Below are 24,185 nucleotides of genomic sequence, written 5' to 3'. Positions count from 1 at the left end.
CAATCAACTAGACTTTCCTATGATTATACTGGTTCTCGGCTACACGTTATTCATAGACAGCCGCTTAGATCAAATCTATTGCACAATATTTTATATACTGAAGAAAGATTAAAAAAAATGAAGATATCAAATGGAAAATGCCATATTTGTCAAAATGACAATAATATAGAAACCCTGCAACACTTATTTTTCAGTTGTAGTACATCACAGTTAATTTAAAAAAACCTCCAAAAAATAGTTATCAAATCATACATAGGAATAAACAATCCTTTTGGTGAAAAGGACGTTTTATTGGGTAAAAACACGGGAGAACTAAAATATAATAATTTTTTAAACATAATTATCATATATTTTAAATGGACACTATGGAAAATTAGGAATTCAATAAAATTTAACAAAACGCCTAAAACACCACAAGATAGTTATAAAATCTGGCAACAAAACCTGAAAATTAGTCTTAAATTTGTTCTTCTTTTGAAAGGCCTTGATATCATTGATAAGACAAAATTGGAGTCTGTAATAAAGAAAATTTAGACATTTGATATAGTATAATATAGCTTGGGTCAAAGTACATTTTTTATGGTTTATAGTATTAGAATATCCATTGTATCAATTTATATAAACATAAAAAAAGTGATAAAAAAGAATTAGCTTATCATGTTTATTGTAGTAAATGCACATCTTTTATGTGGGTATCTTATACTTATTTACTTACTATTTTGTATTAAAGTATAGAACTGTTAGATGCTTCTAACATTATATGGTTATATGTTTTACACTAAATGTAAATCCAAGGTTAAAAGTGGACTACTTTTTTATTGCCTTCTATTTCCCCTGGATAGATGGTTTCACTTTGTAAACAAGGACCCTTAGCCTGATCCTGGACGACTAAGGTAATTGTACACAGGAAATATTTAGGAATAAAACGTTTATATGTTTAAAAAAAAAAAAATCTATTGTAGAATCTGATTAGACGTCCAATCAAATTATATTGTACGTGTATTATACCGCACTTCACATTGTAAACATGAAGTTTTATTTAATGCTACAATCGATGAACTGTTATCGCAAATCAGAAGGAATATTCTCTTTTCCTTCAGGCAATTTTTTGTTGTTTTTTCGTATGCTGAATCTTACTATGTTTTATGTGGTTCCTAAGTGTTTTTTGTTTCTTGTTTTTTTATACAGATGAGACTGTTGGTTATCCCGTTTGAATGGTTTTACACTAATTTTTTTGGGGCCCTTTATAGCTTGCCATTCGGTGTGAGCCAAGGCTCTGTGCTGAAGACCGTACCTTGACCTATAATGGTTTACTTTTATAAATTGTGACTAATGGATGGAGAGTTGTCTCATTGGCACTCATACCACATCTTCCTAAATCTATGTAATTAGATTTTGGATATCAGACTATACTAGGTAAATAACATGTCCCATTTCAAATCTTTAAGATCTTTGACCACATTTATCTGTTGTCAGAAACCTGTATTATGTCAAAAAATTAATCACAATCCAAATTAAGACAGTACCAAGCTTGAATATTGTGTCCCCACTGGGCCAAACTGTTCAGGGCTCACCCTCTGCGTTTGTATCAGGCTGCGCTCGGTGAAGTATTTTATTTTTTCATAGAATTGAATACAGTAATTGTCTTAATAATTTGTATATATTTTTGAATTTTACTGATAAGTCTTTTTGATTTAAAATTTTTTATGAATTTCTGTATTTAGCACATGTACATCAGGAGGAATATGGCATTGTACACAGAAAAAATGTGAAGCTACATGCTCTGCAACTGGTGATCCCCACTACATGACCTTTGATGGCAAAAGATTTAATTTTATGGGTGTATGTCACTATTACATGATGAAAGATGATAATTTCAATATTGTTGCTGAGAACATTAAATGCGGTCATGGGCAGGCATCATGTACTAAAGCCATTGCAATAAATATACCAGGTCATACAATAAGATTAGACCACAATCACCAGCTATTTGTAGATGGTACAGAAATACACAAATTACCTTACCAGGGAAATGGAATTAAGATTTACATGGTTTCATCATTGTTTATGAAGGTAATTTTAGATTAATTAAAGATGTAAAATATCAAATTTCTGTCTATTTTGCTGTCATTAATTCTATCAAACAAGTTATTTTAAATGTAATGAGAGTGAGTGACAAATACAAGTGTAGTTGCTTAGTTTGATATTTGGGCATTTACATGTTTTCTGGTCAGTGCCTTTGTCTTTCCGTCGTTCGTCTGTCCTGCTTAAGGTTAAAGTTTTTGGTCGAGGTAGTTTTTGATGAAGATGAAGTCACATCAACTTGAAACTTAGTAAACATGTTCCCTATGATATGTTCTTTCTAACTTTAATTCCAAATTTAAGTTTTGAACCCAATTTCACGATCCACTGAACATGGAAAATGATAGTGCCAATGGGGTATCTGTGTACTATGGACACATTCTTGTAATGATTAAATCTGTGTTTATATTGAACATTAATATTGAATAAATACAACATCACATGCCATTTTGTGAGTATAAATCATATACTTTCGTCTATTTTGAAAATAACTTGGTAACTCAGGTAAATTAATCAAAGAATGATGGATTTTTCTCAGAAGAAATTTAATGGTCCCAGTGAATAAACTACACAGAGAACAAGAGCTATCATATTTATTCTAAAGGACAGCAAAACTGACAAAAGTTTAAATAACTAAAGACTCTGAAGAAAAGTTTCATTTGGTTCGCAATAAATGAAGAAAACTCCCAGATGCTCCAAGCCACATATGCCAAGCAAATTCTAAGATGATGCAATGGGGGTTATTATACACAAAATGCAATGGTATCTAATTCCTTTTTTGTTGGAGGATAAATTTGACATGTTTGAACATATAACCTCTTTTCTTACTGTGAAATGGCAGTCATGGCAGTGAACAGGTTTTGTATGCCCATTAAGTGTTACCCTTGTCATCCTGTGTGTCAGTTTGTAAGTATATATGTCTGTACCCCGGTCTCTCGTCTTTACATACGCAAATCCAAAAATTAGTTTCTGTTCAATTTCTTAAGTGTGCCTTCACCAAATGTTATGAAACTTGTACACAATGCTTATTACCACAAAATACAGATCATATTTGAATTTAGGGTGGTGTCACTTTTACCGTTCTAAATTTATGCCAAATTTACAAATGGAAAATTGCTAAATTTTTCGTTTCTGTTCCCTAGCTAAATTTTCCTCAACCAAATGTTATGAAACTTATACTTTGAATCAAGTTCAAACTTGGGTGGCGTCACTTTGACAGTTCTTTAGTTATGTTCCTTTATAGTGTAATGTTATATGGAAGTGTGGTATATCATCTGTGTCACATGGACAAATTCTCCTTTTATTTCCAATTTGTATACAGTTGTGTCAACTTTTTTTTAACAAGGTTTTATGTATTTTAATTCATTCAAGTCCAGAACATGCTTTGATTATTTTGACCACTGATATTAAACTACTAATGTTCAATCCATTTTGACTTTGATTCAATATCTTATGTAGTTGTAAAGATTTTTGATATGTTTTTGTTCAAATTAAATACACACGTTGATTAATTTATTTCCAGTACTTTAATTAGATATAATAGTCTATATAATATAATGTATTAGGCAGAATTATCAAATGGTATCACAGTATTATGGGATGGAAGAACAAGGGCTTACATCACAGCACCATCATCCTTCTTTAACAAAACCAAAGGATTGTGTGGTACATATGACAGTAACCAGAAGAATGACTTCAAAACTCTACAGGGTGACATTGAAACTGATGTCAATGAATTTGGTAACAGAATGAGAGTAAATCCTCAGTGTGCTCCAGTTACTATTCCTGCACGTAATCCATGTGAAGATAATACCCAAAGAAAGACCCAAGCAAAACAGTACTGTGATTACATTTTGCAGGATTTCTTCAAACGTAAGCAGTTATTACCTTATCTTATGTTGAATTTTGATATCAAAGGAAATTTTTTTGCCTCACCTACATTATAGGGGCAATATGCTCTTTGGTCTGTGTGTCCGCTTTTTTTGGTCAAGAATGTTTTTGATGAAGTTGAAACTTAGTGCACATGTTCCCTATGATATGATCTTTGTAATTTTAATGCCAAAATAAAGTTTTGACCCTAGATTCATGATCCAATGAACATAAAAATATAGTATGTAAAGGATACAGATTACATGTATCTTACTTAATGGATAGAATCTTTTAAATAAGAGTATTGTTTACACCTGGAAGGAAGAATGTGCTTGACTAATGCTGATAGTGATTAAAGTAATTTGGACTTTTTGAGTATGACTTTTAGAAGAAGATTGAAATAAATGAAGGGAGTAACAAAAAGTGCAAGAAATTATCAGCACTTAATAGTTGTGACTGGGAGTGATAAAATGAATATAGATATATAGGCCTTATTTGTCACTTGTTCATTTAATCACTTAATCTTCAAGTCATTTTCAAGCATTTTTTATGCCCCATTTATTGGCATTATGTTTTCTGATCTGTGTGTCTGTCTGTTTTCGTTCGTCCGTTGGTCCTTTCGTCAGTCCGTCTGTCCCGTTTCAGGTTAAAGTTTTGGTTAAAGTTTTTGGTCGAGGTAGTTTTGATGAAGTTGAAGTTCGATCAACTTGAAACTTAGTATTCATGTTTCCCATGATATAATCTTTCTAATTTTAATGCAAAATTAGAGATTTTACCCAATTTTCACGGTCCACTGCACATAGAAAATGATAATGCAGATGGGGCATCCGTGTACTTGGGACACATTCTTGTTAATTGAATACAATATAATCACTTCTTTTTGCCCTGGACTCCTTTAAGACAAATCTACAAGTCTCCTGTAACTACAGGCCTAGGCAAAAACTAAAAAGCTGTACTATTTGATTACCATGAAAAAATAAATATTTTTAAACAATTTTAACTAAACCAAAAAGCAATATTACAATCATTTAATAAAGTGTCAAGAGGAAGTAAATAAGATTTTCTCAAATGCTTTTTAGACAGATGCCATTTGCATATTATCTAGCTGTTGTAAACTTTTATTTTTGTTTTTGTAAAGCATGTCATAGCAAAGTTGATGCAACCAGTTTCCATGAAGATTGTATGTATGACATGTGTGCCTGTACAGAGAACCTTAGAGACTGCTTGTGCCCAATGATTGGAGAGTATGCCAAACAGTGTGCAGCTATGGGTGTTCAGGTCCTGTGGAGAAACCATATTCCAGAATGCCGTAAGTTAAGAATAAACTTCACTTTTATAAAACACTATCATCAGTATCCAGATGGAAATTTTGAAAGCTGTTTGATATTCCTTTTTTTCTTCACTTTTTAATTCCATTTTTGTGCTTTCCTCATGTATGAACAACTTGCATAAGAGACCTGGACTCACTTTAGATTATTATTATTGAATAATACTGGCTGTTCCTTTTACATACTGCATATTACCTAATATTGTAGGGGTCTTCTGTCTTAGTTTATTAACTTAGTACCAATTCTTCAACAAATGTTATTATTGTTATTTAAAATTGTTAGAAATCCCATGTAATGGTGGACAGATTTACCAAGTGTGCCCTAACGAATGTGTTCGTACCTGCAGTAACATTGCACAAGACCAATACTGTGTGCAGTCTAAAGAATGTGCTGAAGGATGTGGCTGTCCTGCCAATCACACACTAAATGATGAAGGAGAATGTATAGCAATTGCAGAATGCCCATGCATATTCAGTGGAAATGAGTATCCTGCTGGATTCCTCACAAAAATGGATGATAAAATATGGTTGGTTTTATAATTGCTTGCATACTGTTATCTGAAAAAGGGGAAATATGTAGCTTTATCATAAAAATGATAAATATCTTGATGAAGTTTCTCCAGATAGTAGACTCCAACTCCAACTGAAAATGTTCAAATCTCCAGTTGTGACTTGATAACTCTGTTACATGTATGCAGATGTCAGGATGCAAGTTTTTGTAATTGCGATTCTCACTCAGTCGCAATATTCCCAATATCAAAAGACCTCTGACAAAATGCTAAATTTTTTAGTATATGCTTGTACCCTTGTATCATTGTAGTCAAACCTGCATGGAGATAATTTCATGTCTTGATTTCAACAATTGTTTATACATGTATTTTCTTGGACACTTAAACCCATTTATACCTGTACGAAATTGAATCGATCTTTATTTGAATCGATCTCATTTAATCCAGTGCCTGTACACTACAGTTAACATAAAAAGAACCGGTCTGACAATATAACCTTATATTTCGTAAACAAATAATCCTAAAAATAGAATATTAAAGGCAATTCTGCATCTCGCTCACACTGCAAAATGCTGTAGAAAATAGTTTGCTCATTGGGATTTTCGTAATGACTTAATCATTATTATTTTGGTTCATATACCACAAGTCTTAAACAATCCCTTAAAAATGAACGGTCAATGCGTTTGAGGATGAGTGTTTGCAGCAAAGAAGTAGAACTGATTGATTTAGAAAATAATCCCAAAACATTCCCAATTACACCAAAAATCGATCTTAAAAGGATCAATCTCAGTAAAGATCGCTCTTTTTTGCTAGTGTAAACAGGGTCTTAATTACATTTATGGATAAAGCCAGTCAAGAAAACCATGAAAATTGGTACCCCAGAAATATATCCGTATCTGTAAATGAAAAAAAAAATGTTATGTAGTATTAATAAATAAAATGCCTATGCTGTCATCTGTAAATAGATCTTTGAATTACAAAAATGAACATTTGAAATACAGTAAAAATATATCTCATACTTGTATGTTATTTGTACAGCACTTGCAGAGATTCCAGATGGGAATGTACAATTATCCCAACCATTAAAGCTGTGACAGTAACTGTCACAGGAAATGGAACTCAACCTCCAGCAACAGTAAATCCATTCATGCCTGTTGTGCAAGATATCTGTGATGTTAAACAGTTCCAGGAATACACCAAATGCTTGCCAGAATGTCCTGTCACCTGTCAGAACATGCATGACACCACTACAACATGTCCTGCACCAACAAGCTGTACTGCAGGATGTAAATGTATGGATGGATATGTTCTGGAAGGAAAACAGTGTGTCAAGCCCTCAGCCTGTCCATGTTATCACGGAGGGAAAGCTTACTTTGAAGGACAGAAGATCCAGATGGATTGTAATGAATGGTAATTTGTTCAATTACAATCTAGATTGTAGGAAACTCTATGAAATTTGATTTAGAACTGAGCTTTTATGTTAATCCTTAAAACAAACAAAATGAATTCTTCATTTTAATTTCACTTAGTTTATATTAAAACTTAACAAAAAACACACTGAGTGTCTACATAGAACAAAAACCTTATCGCTATTTGAAGTTCTGCAATGTATTCTCTATCATACATATCAGACATTTTCTCTTCTGAAGTCAAAATTTTATAGGAATTTGTGATATAGATATAAAGTAATGGTGGATAAGGTATATATAAAAAAAAATAGGGGATGTGGTAAGGTTACCAATGAGAAACTATCGACCTAAGTTCAAATGAAGTGGATGTAAGCACTTATAGGCTCCTGTACGGCCCTCAACAATAAGAAGAACCCATATTGTCTCTTCGACTTTAAAATGCATAAGCCTTTCCTGGGTTTAAAATCTCCCATGAAGATTTTGAAAAGTTGGCAGGTATGAAAACAAGGAAACTTAACTTTTATACACACTCAAATATATCAGTGAAAATTCTACTCTGACATGTGAAAGTGATCAGTTTAATAGTGTAATGAACTGCTGCCATCTTATGTGAATTCAAAGAGTGTATATGTCATTGATACACCACAATAAAACCAGAAAAATACCCTAGAGGGTAACATACACAGTCATCAAAATAGACAAGTATCTATACCATATGGTATTTATTCTATCATATTTAAAATCATACCAGCCATTATAGTTCATTTTTTGCTCACCTGGCCCAAAGGGCCAAGTGAGCTTTTCCCATTACTTGTCGTCCGTCGGTGTTCGTCAACATCGGTCGTCCTTAACTTTTACAAAAACTATTCTCCTCTGAAACTACTGAGCCAAATTTAACCAAACTTTGCCACAATCATTACAAGGGTATCTAGTTTAATAAATGTGTCCGGTGACCCGACCAACCAACCAAGATAGCCGCCATGGCTAAAAATAGAACATAGGAGTAAAATGTAGATTTTGGCTTATAACTCTGAAACCAAAGCTTTTAGAGTAATTCTGTCTACGGTTAAATTGTTTATCAAGTCAATATCTATTTGCCCTGAAATTTTCGGATGAATTGGACAACTGGTTGTTCAGTTGCTGCCCCTCCAATTGGTAATTTTTAAAGACATTTTGCCGTTTTTGGTTATTATCTTGAATACTATTATAGATATAGAGATAAACTGTAAACAGCAATAATGTTCAGTAAAGTAAGATATAAAAATAACTCAACATGACCAAAATGGTCAGTTGACCCCTTAAGGAGTTATTGATCGTCAATTTTTAACAATTTGCATTAATTTGGTAAATTTTTGTACATTTTTACAAAATATTTTTCTCTGTATCTAAAGGACCAAGTTTATTATAGATAGAGAAAATTGTAAGTAGCAAGCATGTTCATTAAAGTAAGATCTACAAACACAGTTTTGTCATAAATCCATCTGTGTCCGTCATAGACCAAGGTGAGCGACACAGGCTCTTAAGAGCCTCTAGTTATAGATAGAGATGAACTGTAAACAGCAATAATGTACAGCAAAGTAACCCCTACAAATAAGTCAGCATGATCAAAATGGTCAATTGACCCCTTAAGGAACTAATGCCCTTTATAGTCAATTTTAAACAATTTTAATAAATTTCATCAAGTTAATTTCACTGTAACTACTGGGCCAAGTTCATTATAGATAGAGATAATTGTAAGCAGCAATAACGTTTAGAAGGACAAGGTGAGCAACACAGGCTCTTTAGAGTCTCTAGTTTTAAATTCTAGAAGCAGTGTGATAATTCTAGTATTGTTAATACAGATTGTTGATGTTTACTTTTGCAACAGTTCCGAAAAAGTCTTGTTTCTTCAAATTTTGCAAATACCTATTAAAACTGCAATGAACATTTCGATAAAATTTTTGTATATTTTCTCTGAGAGAAATAAGATTGTGTTGGAATGAAGCATTTGAAATTAAGTTAATGTCTTTAAACAGCACCTGTCGTGGTCAGAACTGGGATTGTACAAACAAAGATTGTCCAGCCATTTGTAGTGCTGTAGGTGATTCCCATTACCACTCATTTGATGGTAGGGAGTATGAGTTCCAGGGCAGTTGTGACTATGTACTAGCTAAATCCACTGATCAAAATCCCCACAAGTTTCTGATAACAGAAAACAATGTTCCATGTGGAACTAGTGGAGTGACTTGTACCAAGTCTATCACTTTCAGCATTGGGGAGCCAGGTACAGTTGATATTTAAGTAAAGCATTGTTCTGCAAATGTTAAAAATTTAAATAAAACCTTGTGAGCTATCTGTTAACCATATTTTTTAAAATTTTGACTGTATAATTTATGATGGAAATCATGGCAAAATGCTGTTGGAGAAAATTTCACCACCTTGCTATCATAATATTGTGTGATTGTAGATTGAGAATGGTTTTAGTACAATATAAATTTTAAGACATGAAAAAACACTTTTAGGAAACAATGTGCTGTTCAAGAGATTATTGCAGGTGCATGGTCATGTAAAAATACATATTTGGTAACTTTTGTTTTCTAAAAAAACTCTTTTAAGGAAAAAATAGATTAAAAAAAATATATGTATATATTATATGGGCATACTTGTCCACCTCGGAAAATGAAAATGCATTGAGGAAGAACATGTCAGGTCATAATGCTTACAAACCTTTTTTTCAATTGCAATTTAGTGCATAGGTTGTTTTTTTTTTTAAATAATATATGCTATAGCATACATATACCAGTCATTATATAAATATTTATCATTAATTAAATATCTTTCTAAAGCAATACTATTTAATTGTTTCATTCACACTTATTTTTGTAAATGAATTTCATAAACCTCAGCTATAATTGGAAATCAGTTTTGACTAATGCGCTCCCTTACACAGAATGAAGATAAGAAAAAGAAGTGTGTTTACTTCCTGTGTAATATATCTAGTGCATATGGATTTGACTTGAAGCTTTTACATTTATTAGTGATAACAAAATTAAATGATTTAAAATAGTTTATACGGGACTTACATCTGCCCAACAGTAATGTATTAAGAGGTTCAAATTGTTTTAAAAAGATTTTTATTGGATAATTGATATCTGCAATCAGCAAAATTTATAATCACATATAGAACTGTATGTCAAGCTTGGTTGGCTTCTGGGGTACAAAGAACAAGTTAATAATCAAGTTGTTACTTTTAATCAAAGGAGTGTCGAAATATGTTTTGATAGCTGTATTCATGTAATTGACCCTTAAAATTACCATGCAGGGGCTGTAATATTACGGCCTAACCCAGAATACCTTTATTAGGCTCCAATGGCTCTCCAGACTTTTAGAGGTCATCTTTATGGCGTTTTTTTCGTAGTGTATGCATTTTATCCCAATCTTACACCATTAATAGTCATGTTTCTCTGTTTTAATGTTCATTTGGAGCTCAAACATTTTTGTCAAATACGAACTTAAAATTGAAATCGGATTAAACTGTTTTTTTGGATGGGTTACGGCTTCCCTTCGAAGTCTGACACACTAAGTTCAGAGGCCTTAAACTTCCACAAATATTATTGAAATACGCCTAGGAAACGACTACATCCAGTTGCAGGTCAGTTGGAATCAAAATTTAAAAAAAAGTAAGAAATTTTGAATTTTTGGTCAAATGACAATCTTTACACTGCTGTACCAAGATCACTTTCACTATGACCTAAGAACAGTTGTTTTTAATGTGTTCACTATTATGTACTCTACATGCAGACTACAAATGGATACATTTATCAGCATCCCTCGGTCTTCCAGGTCAAGAAAGGGGATGAAAAATTGTCAAAATTGACGCTTTTTGCACCTGATAACCAACTTTTGGGTAAATTCCCCCCTACCCAACCCCCTCCTCACCAGAACCATCACACACCGTGATTCCCTACCTTAGATTTAATGGAATCAATCTGCATCAGCAGCAGAGTATAGCTCATTTGCATATAATTTGCGTATTTTTTGCAAATAAACGAAAATTGTACATTTTCTGAAAACGAATCAGCATTGAAAGGGTTAAGAATAAGGTAAATATGCAAGTCCTAAGTTTTGACATTTCGATTGTTTTCTTTTTAAAATAAATTTGGGAGAAAACTGGAAAACTGTTCATTTTCTGAATTCCAGGGTTATTTGATCACATGTGGTTTAAAAAAAAAATCCCAGGTGAGGAGAAACAATCATGGGTGTGACTTGCAACATACAAGTCAGTTGACAATGGGTAGTTTTTTTTTTTTAAAAAGTGTCTCTTAACTTTCACACTAATTATACTATGGAACAGTCCTAAATTAAAGTACTGTTTTAGAATACTTATATCTTCGCCAGACTTGTAAAATTTACTATTTAAATAATGAGGAAATTTCATTAGAAAATGAACTTTAGTGTGCCTAATTTTTTAAACTGAAGAATTGCAAGAAAACTATAGCTGCAATGAACATATTTTAGAATCACATCTCAGCTTAAACATAATTTCCATGAACACTTTTTTGTGAAATCTACAATTTCTGCAATATGGTGATATGTGGTGTCAGTGCAAACTTGTTATGCAGAAAGTGCAAGGCCAAAAAGTTGTGTTTGTTATATTTCATTAAGTGATGCAATTAGAATATACTAATGTTTAGACAGTTATTTGAAGCTTGAGTCTATCAGTAATGTATGTTTTTATGCAGGTACAAAAAATTACTACTCAATTCAGCTAATCAAAGGGAAACCTATATCTGTGGAATCTGAATCCCCATTTAAAGTAACAGAAGTAGGTGAATCCATCATGGTGACAACAAATACTGGTATTACACTTGTCTGGGACAAAGGAACAAGAGTTTACATCAAACTCAAAACTGAACATAAAGGAAAAGTAAGATGAAGTAGATAGCTTAGAATAAGGATTTATTTTGGTGAAAGAAGAAAGAAGAAACATTTCCTTTGGTCTTTCTTCATCTTTTCATGGTTTCATTAATAAGTTACATATAATACACATTAAATATGCAATGTAGAAGAATTGTATTTTTTTCAAACTGTGACATATTAGTAAAACATGATTTTTCAATTGATTTTAAATCAGTGGCAGTGCAGAAATCTTCTAACCAGTGTCCATGCATTAGCTTGAAAACGCTAACATATAGATGGGTCGTTTTCTGTTCTTAATGAAGGTCAATTGTGGTTTTCATGATGTTTGTTCTTATTGTTGTTGAGTTTTAGACCTTTAAGTATCAAAAAGTGATACTTAGAGTGTTATCCGTGCAGTAACTTGAAAACGCTTTGAGGAAATCTTTCTAAATTTAGAAGTATTGTTTTATTTAACTAAATGAAAGTCAAGTTCTATTTTTGCAATTTAGCTTTTATTGTTGATGAGTTGTAGACCTTTAAGTAGCAAAACGTGATTTTAAGATGGTTGTTCATGCAAGAACTTGAAAACACTTTGACGAAATCTTTTAAAATTTATATTTGTTTTTTCCTTGGATTAAATGAAGGTCAAATTTTGCAATTTTAACTTTTATTGTTGTTGAGTTGTGGACATATTTACTTGATCCTGTTTCGGGGTCCAGATTTGCAAATATCATTTTTGTACTGGAAAATCCGGTTTGATGTTAATCTAACAGCCTCTTGTAATCATTAGTTTGAAAAAGAGTACATGGACCCCTCTTATTTTTAAATGTCATTTGGCTTGATAATGTATGAAGAATATTCGTACCAATTTTTATGAACAAACCACCAATGATATATATTTTTTAATTACATGTAATAGATAAATCTACAGCTGCTGTCGTTTTCTAAAATGATAAAAATTGAATAGAAATGAATTATTTCAAAGGAAAATAATTATGCAAAATAGATATTCCAAATTGATTTACAAAAATCTGATTATGTTTATCTTTTAAAACAAAAAAGTTATGTATGTCTGTCCAAGAAACTGACATTTATTAAAGTAAATGTCTAAATTTTGACCCAGTTTATCTGTAAAAGCTAGCTCATGAAGTTTTAGGTACATATTTGAAATAAATTGATGAAAAATAGCTTGTATGCTAATTTTCATTAAAAAATTAATTTGAGATCAAAACTGTATTGTATACCCTTAAGGAATTCAGAAAGAAATATAAAAGGATGGATAGAGGGAAAGCATGTTGTAAGTTTTGTTTTTCAACTCAAACATGAATGAAATGTATCATAAAAGTTCTATACATTGACCCAAAGTTATTAAAGGCCTTAAAGATATAATGATGTTTGTGTAAAGCTTTATTATGGCCATTGAGCAATACAGAATGGTTCATCTCTTGCAGGTTGAGGGTCTTTGTGGTAATTTTGATGCAGATCAGAAAAATGATTTTACAATGCCTCAAGGTGGACCACCAGCCATCAAAGCCACCAAGTTTGGTGACAGCTGGAAGGTGCATGATTACTGTGGCCCTCCAAACAATGTGACAGACACCTGTGAACAGACTCCACATCGTAAACCCTGGGCACAAAGAAAATGTGGAATAATCTCATCCAAACTTTTTGAAACCTGTCATCATGTAGTACCATATCAGAAATATGTTGAAAAATGTGTGTTTGATGCTTGTGCCTGTGACCTTGGAGGAGATTGTGAATGTTTGTGTACAGCTGTTGCAGCTTATGCCCATGAATGTGCCATTGCAGGTGTGCCAGTTAGTTGGAGAACTGATGCTTTCTGTCGTAAGTTAGAATACTTCTGTTTTATTCTTATTAAGTGTTATATATAATGTAAATCCATCTCATTATCTATGAGACAAATATCAAACTAACTGTTCTGAAAATGTAAAATCAAACAAATTATCTATAAGCTAATATTAACCGTACTTTTCTGATGCATCTTGCTATGTAATAATTATTCCATTACTTTCTATCTTCAGCCATACAGTGTGAAACATGCCAAAAATACAACCCATGTATATCAATTTGTCCAAAGAAAACCTGTGACAACAGATTGGTTTATGATCATTTAATCAAAGATTGCAAAGAAGAAATGTGTTTTGAAGGTAATTTAAAAAAAGAAATGCATTATGCTTACTTGGCCCTTTGGGCCAGGTATACTAAAAACGATGATAGCTGACTCACAAACTTATCAGCAAGGGAAGATCTACTAACAAGTCAAATTTTGCCAATATAGTTAGTAGACTGCAACTCTTTGTTGGTGTGATTGCCCTGAAATGAGGATTTTTTTTTACCTCTTTTGTATTTTGAGCAAAAACTAAAGAAGAGAGAGAGAAACTAAACAGACAAAACGATGAGTTATACAAGTTCAACATATGATTTTTGTCATGAATTCTATTCTGGTCTACAATTGTATAGACAGCTGTATATGCATAATGGTTGTGACCATTTTTTTTTATATAAACTTTGTTTTTAATGTTTGTCTGTCTTGTTTTCTATCTTGTTTATCATATGTCTTGTTAAACAAAAGTTTGGTTTTACAGATTTCCTTTTTTTTTAATAATAATTAAATTAAAATAAAAAATATCACTTTGAAATTACAGGTTGTGACATTAAGCCTTGTGCAGATGGAATGGTTTATGATGGAACACAAAAACCAATGAAATGTATCCCAGAACCCCTCTGTAACAATTCTATCTGTGTTTTCAATGGTAGACATTACCGTCAGAATGAGCAAATTACAGATGAGGCAGTTTGTGATCAAAGTTGTGAAATTTGGTACGTTAGCAAAAAAAACTTAAGGAGCTTTTATTGAAATAACAACATATTCCAAAGCCACATCAAAATTACAGATAAATAAACACAGTTCTGTGTACTGATGTTTTTTTAATTCAATTTTTGGCATAAGTTTGATGCCTGGTTTTCCTTGGGAGTTCTTCAAGATAATTTAATATAAGAATAAATGAAAATTTGAAAGGGATTTAAAACAATTTCAAAATAATATGCAATATTTATGATGAGAACATTTTAAGTAGTTTAGAGAAAGGTTTGGGTTGCTGGGTGTCTAAGTACATAAATGGGTAGATGGATATTTATCTTTAGATTTTTTTCTGAACAGTTACTGCAGTGACAACGGTGAAATGAAACGTAATGGTTTCTGTAGCACCACTCCTCATCCAAGCACAGTATCTCCTGTCATAACACCAGGAGGAATGCCAACTCCTTCTCCAACACCAAATGGTGGTGGTCATCCCCTTCCAGAAACAACAATGGCAATAAAATGTCTGAGAAATGATTGGACTGATTGGATGAGTGCTTCTCAGCCATCCCCAACAAATCAAGGTGACATTGAGACAATATCAGGACTGAGGAAGAAGTATGTTTTCTGTGACAATTACATGATGACTGCCATACAATGTCGAGTTATTGGAACCAATACCATGTCAGCAGATTCAGGACAGAAAGTTACATGTGACCTGAAAGAAGGACTGAGATGCCTGAAATCAAGCCAAGACAATGGGCAATATTGTAATGATTATGAAGTTCGTTTTGATTGTAATTGTGGTATGTATTTACCAATACTTTCAGACAAAAACAAAATGCTTAAAGTTTCTGATAAATTTTTGGTGTTTTCGTGATTAATCAATTTGTATCAGATCTCTTTTATATTGACTTTTTTATGAGACAGGTCTGTTAAAAAATAACTTACAGAAGAAATATATAGATTTATGATAAGATAAGCATATTTAGATATGAGTTACATAAAACATACTGAACCCTGCCGAATGAAATCATTAAAAATTGATAAATGAAAATGGTTGAAGATCATATGCATCATCGCATGCAATGAAATATTTATATTTGTTTTGCAGAAGTTAATATAAAAGATGGAGGAGATATAATTTTTTTTATCTTAAGCTGAAGAAAGACAGATAACACCATGGCCAAAAGAAAAAAAAAGATATAGAGACAAACATCAGTCCACAAAACATTGTGAAGATGACTGAACATTGTCGAACCCATAATTATGTGGGTAGTGGTTACCTAATTTTCACACGGATATTGTCATTCCAACTTGTTAACAACGGACATTTAATGTTTTTATCCTATCAAAATAATCATGACAAAATATATGTGTTTTTAGAATCAAAGTCAAAATGAAAACTGAACCTGTTACAACCAAGATTGCACAATAGTTGGTGCTTTCATGTAGTTCCACTTCTTTTGTTTTCATTTAAAACCATATCACTAACTTTTATCTCCCCAAATATTTATATATTTTAAATGTTTTCTTCAATTGTACTGCTCCGAAATCCACCGTTTTTTATTCTTCTGCTGCAAGAACCATAATTCTACCGATTGAAAAACTAAAACAATTTTCCCCATCCCAATTACAGACTAGCCGATATCGGAATTTGTTGGAACCTTTTATCAAGGTTAGGTCATTTGAGGGGTAACTTTTTTATACTTTCTAAGAGTGACTGCTTAATACAGATTTTACTAGCTAAGAAAGTTATGCAAAATAAGAATGCAAAGTTTATAAGAAAGCATTTTTTTTTATAGGTCTCACTCCTGGATATCAAACAGGTGGTAAGCCAACACCACATCCTCATTTTCATGGAACAGGATCACCTACTCCTAGTCCACCAAGTGGGTCAGTAGGACAACCTACACCCAGTCCAACAGGTGGAACAGGTCACCAACCAACACCAAGACCAACAGATGAAGCTGGTGGCACACCAACCCCACAACCAAATCTAGGTTTGACAGGATCGCCAACACCAGGTCCCACTTACTTGCCAGGGGAATCACCAATACCAACAAAATACCTTCAGAATGGAGATGCCAAAACTACAACATCAAAACCAAACCCAGGAGAAACTAAACAGCCAACTCCAAGCCCAGGATTACACACTGGTGGAGCACTAACTCCTAGCCCTGGAGTCAATAGTGGCATACCTACACCACAGCCAACCCTAAATAAAGGTGTAACAAGAATTCCACTGCCACAATACAGTGAGACCAGACTGCCTTACTATTGCAAAGATGGTTGGTCTGAATGGATGAATGTTGATTCTCCTATTGTGAAGAATACTTTTGAGATTAAAGAGTCTGGAGATTTTGAATTGATGGGAGAATTACGCCACCACTATAGCTTCTGTGCCAAACCAAATTCCATTAAATGCCAGACTATTGCTGACAAACTTCCTTACACATCTTCTAAAGATGACCAGGTGACTTGCGACCTTATTGATGGTCTGGTATGTTCAAACTCCAAACAGGGTGGCAGAAATTGCTCTGATTATGAAGTCAGTGTTTACTGTGATTGTGGAGGTAAAATATTAACTAAATAATTAAGATTTAAGGCTGATTGACTGTTATTGATAAGAATTCATTAGTAGGTATTAAATATGTATTGAATTGTCCATTGGGCTGCAATTTTTATGCATCTTAAACAGTGGAATATGGATGCACTACTAGATGAGATTTTCTGAGTAGTTTTATTTCTTATACTTTATCCAATTTACCGTTAGGTGGATTTTAGTATGCAGAAGAACTTTAAAATTAATTGTAACCAGAAAGGAAAGAATACATTTCTTATGAATTACACATATTATCTAAAACACAACTATATACTATATACTATGTATTATTTTTATTAATTATTACCTTAATATTATCAAGGACAGCCTTGCGATTTACTACTTACTTTGTTTTCTGCAAGTTGTCTTTTTTATGCCGCTGTCCATCCTGTACGTCCCTAGAATTGGTTTCCATTCTCTTACTTAAGTTTGCTTCAACCAAATGTTATAAAACTTATACACAATGCTTAGTACCACTAAAACCAGCTCAAGCTCAAAATTGGGTGATGTCACTTTAACCGTTCATGAGTTGTGCCCCTTTATAAACATGAAAATTGCTGAATTTTTTGTTTCCATTCTCTAACTTTAGTTTGCCTCAAACAAATGCATACCTGCCAACTCACTATTTGCAGAGGATTCCCCCATGAAAGTCCCAAATGGAAATTTTGAAAGAGCAATTTTGTCTACAATTTAAAGCAAAACAATCAATTTTATCATGGCTATAGGATTGTAAAAGTATGGAGAAGCAAAAAAAAACACATTAAAATACATTTGAAATCCCCCTTGAAGGTTTTGTAGGACTATAAGAACCATCTTGCACACAAAACCTCCATGGGCATTTTGAAATGTTGGCAGGTATGCAAATGATATGAAACTTCTACACAATGTTTATTAATACAAAACGGTCTTAACTACTGTGAAAGTACTTTAATTCGTGGGTATCAATTTTCGTGGTTTGAGCAATATTTACATGTTCGTGGGTTTTGAAATTCGTGGATTTTAGTTTTCTAAAAAAAATAAAATTGAAAAATTGAAGCCTTTAGAAACAAGGGTTACAAATAGTCTAGATTGAAGTAAATTGCAAAGTAAACATCGACCCGTGTAAATCGTAGTGATAACACTAATTAACCCATGATAAAGTGATCAACAGATTAAAGACCATCAAAGGTGTTAATTAGGCCATTAACATGTCACCTAAAGAAAACAGTAACATAAACAAATGCTATGAATTGCCAAATAATTCTCATCAAAATCAAGACCAGCATAATTTTTTTATTTCTTCTATGTACGAGAACTATGAGGATATAAAATGAACACTTTATCATACTAGCATATCAATACCGGAAATCTGACTTCCATTGATCAAAAACAAAAGTTGAACATTTTAGGTTATTAAAGATTAAATGGGTATAATCCTGCATGCGGTTGTAGTTCTGTGACTGCTATTAAAGTATTCTCAGAGTTGGTGCTATTCAATATCTTCTCTTAGACTAGATCATACATGTCATATCAGTAGTCAAACCTACCGATTGGGATCTTTCCAGGTCTTGATTTAGACAATGATTATTTTATTTCGTTGGACACTTAAATTCGTGGATAAAGTCATCCACGAAAACCACGGAAATTGGTACCCCACGAATAAAAGTACTTTCACAGTATGTGAATTCTGAATCTGTTTGTGGAAGTTGTCTCATGTCCAAGCAGGGTCTTCTGTGGCCCATAGACACATTCTCCATTTAATTACAAACTTTTTTAACTATTGCCTTTTATATCAATTTTTCACAGGTTATGAGTCTTTTGTTGACATTATATATAGAAACCACTTAAAGCCTCTAGGTTGTTTTTATTTTACTATGTATATAATTTTTCAGGCTCCACACCTGTCCCAGGAGGTTCGACACTGGGCTACACAACAACACCTGGTCCAGGAATCCCATATGCCCCAACACCATCTTGTATGTGGTCTCCATGGATGAATAGTCACACCAAGATCACTAAATCGAAAGGAGAATATGAAACAATAAGCAATCTCCGACTGAAATATTCCTTCTGTGAATTTCCAGCAAAGATTGAATGCCGAGAAATTGCCACAAAGCAGAGCTACAATATTGTTAATCAGAAGGGTGTGTCGTGTGATGTCAACAGAGGACTTGTATGTGAGGATATTAACCAGAACAATGGACACTGTAAGGACTACGAGGTCCGTGTTTATTGTGTGGATGCTTGTCCATCAACACCAAGACCATCTGCAGGTCCAAATGGCTCACCAACTCCATCACCTGGAACAGGACCTAACAGCTCACCAACTCCATCACCTGGAACAGGACCTGAAAGCTCACCAACTCCATCACCTGGAATAGGATCTAATAGCTCACCAACACCATCACCTGGAACAGGACCTGATAGCTCACCAACTCCATCCCCAGGAACAGGAACAAATGGCTCCCCAACTCCATCACCTGGAACAGGACCTGATAGCTCCCCAACTCCATCACCTGGAACAGGACCTGATAGCTCCCCAACTCCATCCCCAGGTACAGGAACTGATAGCTCACCAACTCCATCACCTGGAACAGGACCTAATGGCTCACCAACTCCATCACCTGGAACAGGACCTGATAGTTCACCAACTCCTTCACCTGGAACAGGACCTGATAGCTCACCAACTCCATCCCATGGAACAGGACCTAATGGTTCACCAACTCCATCACCAGGAACAGGAACTGATAGCTCACCAACTCCATCCCCAGGAACAGGAACAAATGGCTCACCAACTCCTTCACCTGGAACAGGACCTGATAGCTCACCAACTCCATCCCCAGGAACAGGAACAAATGGCTCACCAACTCCATCACCTGGAACAGGACCTGATAGCTCACCAACTCCTTCACCTGGAACAGGACCTGATAGCTCACCAACTCCATCCCCTGGAACAGGACCTAATGGCTCACCAACTCCATCACCTGGAACAGGACCTGATAGTTCACCAACTCTATCACCACCTGGAACAGGACCTAATAGCTCACCAACTCCATCACCTGGAACAGGAACAAATGGTTCACCAACTCCATCACCAGGAAAAGGAACAAATGGCTCACCAACTCCAAGCCCAACTGATGTCATAGGTGAAGTACCTTCAAAACATCCACTTAATGGAGATGGACAGACAACTATAGCTCCAACTGCAGACATTTGTATTGAAGGCTGGACAGACTGGATAAATGTTAACCATCCTTCAGGATCCACTGGAGATGTTGAATTACCCAAAGATATTCCTGGATATCCAAAAACTTGTGATGAGGTAATTGCTGCTAAATGTGTTGTGGCAAGTTCTGGTTTTGATTACAAAAGTACTGGACAAAATGTGGACTGTAATATTAAAGGACTTACATGTGTAAACGACCAGATCCAAACTTGCCAGGACTACAAGTCTAGATTCTATTGTCTATGTAAGTATACAATTAGTATTTTCAAAACATCAGAACTACCAGAACTGTATTTAGTTTTATAAGAATAATAAAGATATTGATAAAAGAAACATTGCCTGTACGTTATATTCAACTCCATATCTATATGAGATTTTTGTACCAATTGAATAATTAAATATGAATTTCTTAAGCCACTTTATATAAGAAAATAACAGTTTTGAACTGAAATTGTCTTCTAGGTGTAATACCACCAAATCATAGTACGTCACATCCGGTTGCATACGAAAAAGGGTAGAAAAAAATATTCCCTTGAATTTGACAGTTGTAGGTAATAAATCCTACATTGCATTGCAGTATTAAAATTCTAGTTAATAGACATATATATTTTGGGTATTTCAAAGCACCATTATTTTTTAATTTGGGGTTTCTATAGAATATTTTGGAAACTTGAGGTAACATGGTTACTAAAGCTTGCACACAGGTAAAATGATGTGAAAATTTGATTGGTTAACTTCCAGTGATGGATATTTTCTTACATGCAATGAAATGTTATGTGAAATTTTGTCTATAGCACTGGACAGATAAATTTTTACTCATGCCAAGTATTTCTTTATTTGAAACAGAGATTAATTCTGCACATTTTTTTGAAAAGTGCAAATTTAACAAGGACTAATAAGGGAAAATCGATGGACTGGTATTACATCTTCTACTGTTATATGCATTGCAAGAGGAATTATAAAAGGATATTCAAACCATAATAAATTTGTCATTATTTTAAAACATCTGTCTGTGTTTGCACAAGTTTTTTTCCATTGTGTCAATAAAAGTGCTTTCCAAATAAGTGTCTTATCTTTGTTGCAAAGTCATTGTAGTTTTTCCATCTTGGTTAATAATATGTTATTGCACTAGAATTGTTACTCTGTCCATTGTTCATGTTTTTGTAATGACACAACTTCCATTACTTTTTACAACAGAAATTTGTTTGAGTACAGTTAAACCTAGTGGCCTGCATTGACAGACACCTCATTTCCTCTTACTGTCACTCTAAGACCCTCTCAAATGTTTTTATGCCCCATTTATGAGCATTATGTTTTCTGGTCTGTGCATCCATTCGTCTGTTCATTCTTTCGTCCGTCCGTAAGTTCGTCCGTCTGTCCCGCTTCAGGTTAAATATTTTTGGTCGAGGTAGTTTTTGATGAAGTTGAAGTCCAATCAACTTGAAACTTAGTACACATGTTCCCTATGATATGGTCTTTCTAATTTAAATATCAAATTAGAGTTTTTACACAATTTTTCATGATCCCTGATCATAGAAAATGATAGTGTGTATGGGGCATCTGTGTACTAGGAACACATTCTTGTTTCTATATAATTTAACTCAATACAGCGGTCACTGTCAGTGGTCACCTATCTTTGCACAAAATCTTTGTTTCAACTTTTAACACACTCATTTTAAAGTTTTAACTACCGAAAATAATCATGACAAAAAATATTTGTGTTCAGTATTGACGTCAAAATAAAAACCAGAACCTGTTAGCAACTGGGATTGCTTATTATGAGGTGATTTTTTTTTCTGAACCTCATTTTAAAGGTCACTCTCTTGAGCAGTCACTTTTTATTCTTCCCAAGAGTGATTGCTTAATACATGTTTGAATGTAGGTTAATAAAGATGTTGTCGGCTGTGTTATTTATTCTTGAATCTGAAATTTTTGTTGAGCATTCCAAATATATTTACTGTAAATTCAGAAATTATTGCACACTTTATTGTTGCGATTTTTATATAATAAACAAAAATGCAAAATTACTTATTGCAATTTCAGAAAAATATGCTTACAAATAAATGTATCGGATATCAAGATGCATGTTCTTATTGTGATACTCACCAGTCGCATTAAACACATTAGTTAAAACCTTGCAATAATTTCTGAATTTACAGTAGATAAAGTGAATGTGAAGCTCCCTTGGAACACTTCCTGTCAAAACAGTGTTTTTTTTCACCATTAAAAATCCTCTTAAAGCCTTAAGGGATTGCTAAAATTACAATTGTTGTTAAAAGGGATGTATAAATTCAAGAGAAATTATTGATGGATTATAAATGTGATTTTTCATACACAGTTATTTCAATATTACTGGCACCAACATGTAAACAGCTGATGCTTAATGTATTGATTGATTGATTGGTTGGTGTTTTACACCACTTTCAGCACTAAACAAATATTGGTGGAGGAAGCCGGAGATTGCTAGGAGAGAACCAATGACCTTTTTGTAGGAAAACTGACAATCCTAGTTGATAAAGATTGCAGTCGAATTGATGCTAAACAATACAGACCACCCTCAGAAGCGAAATAATTTGAAAATTCTAGAGAATTTGATTCAGTGTCAAAGACATGCATTTTCTCGATTGATTTATAAAATCTTTTATTTTGGGATTTTTTTTTAATTTTAGAATTCTTTGGATTAAAAACTAAAGGGTCAGGTAAACTGCTGACATAGTCATGATTTATGTTATTTATTCATGATTTTATTCTAGGTAAAAAGCCCACACCTAAACCTACAATTCCACCAATTGGTAAACCGACACCTAAACCAACCTCAGACTTACAAAGATTACCAACACTGACAGCAACCCCATCTGCTGGTACTATTGTTTGTGATCATGGATGGACTCAGGAAATGAATGTGGACACACCTGATAGCAGCAATAATGGAGATTATGAAACCATTCCAAAACTACGAACAAAATATGCCTTCTGCGATGCTGGAAATATCATTGCAGCAAGATGTTACAAAGCAGGCACGAATATTACCCATGACCACACTGGTGAGGTTGTGACTTGTAATAAAACAGGAGTTTATTGTAACAACTGGGACCAGATAAACCAATCAACAGGAAAATGTTCTGATTACTCTGTTCGTTTCTACTGTAACTGCAAATACTGTAAGTTTAATCACTGTGATTTAATAATATTGAATATAAAAGAGGGTAATAGTGTTAATCTTTAGGATGACTCAGTCTCAGCAAAAATGTAATTTAACATTGTAGTTGCACATTTAGATTATAAGTTGATATTCTTATTGTACTAATTACTGGGCTTTGTACAGTATGCTGATGGAAAGGGTATTTAGGCAGTTATAAGTTGATATTTGATATAATGACATAGGGATTTTATAATATTTTGTCAGTTGATTTGGCAAGTTACAGCTAGTGTTCTATTCATCTATGATCAGGACATATATGGAACTGTGTATTTAGTATA

At 33.5% G+C, this 24,185-nt stretch overlaps 1 protein-coding gene across 2 annotated transcripts in view; it reads left to right on the top strand.

Moving 5' to 3' along the window:
• Positions 1 to 24,185, top strand: part of LOC139510171 (mucin-5AC-like) — a 219,098-nt gene that overhangs the window by 40,608 nt on the left and 154,305 nt on the right. For both annotated transcript variants that reach the window (XM_071296525.1, XM_071296526.1), the window contains 14 exons: positions 1,725 to 2,073; positions 3,648 to 3,954; positions 5,090 to 5,260; positions 5,562 to 5,805; positions 6,826 to 7,197; positions 9,212 to 9,459; positions 11,918 to 12,102; positions 13,526 to 13,919; positions 14,117 to 14,242; positions 14,741 to 14,915; positions 15,256 to 15,701; positions 16,701 to 17,471; positions 19,372 to 20,949; positions 23,459 to 23,866. In XM_071296525.1, the coding sequence (XP_071152626.1) occupies positions 1,725 to 2,073; positions 3,648 to 3,954; positions 5,090 to 5,260; positions 5,562 to 5,805; positions 6,826 to 7,197; positions 9,212 to 9,459; positions 11,918 to 12,102; positions 13,526 to 13,919; positions 14,117 to 14,242; positions 14,741 to 14,915; positions 15,256 to 15,701; positions 16,701 to 17,471; positions 19,372 to 20,949; positions 23,459 to 23,866 (5,774 nt within the window). The remainder of the gene's footprint in view (positions 1 to 1,724; positions 2,074 to 3,647; positions 3,955 to 5,089; positions 5,261 to 5,561; positions 5,806 to 6,825; positions 7,198 to 9,211; positions 9,460 to 11,917; positions 12,103 to 13,525; positions 13,920 to 14,116; positions 14,243 to 14,740; positions 14,916 to 15,255; positions 15,702 to 16,700; positions 17,472 to 19,371; positions 20,950 to 23,458; positions 23,867 to 24,185) is intronic.

The sequence above is a fragment of the Mytilus edulis genome, chromosome 2, assembly GCF_963676685.1.
Source record: "Mytilus edulis chromosome 2, xbMytEdul2.2, whole genome shotgun sequence".
NCBI classification, from domain to species: domain Eukaryota; kingdom Metazoa; phylum Mollusca; class Bivalvia; order Mytilida; family Mytilidae; genus Mytilus; species Mytilus edulis.
Note: the sequence above shows the minus strand (reverse complement) of the source record. Positions and strands in the feature narration are given on the sequence as shown.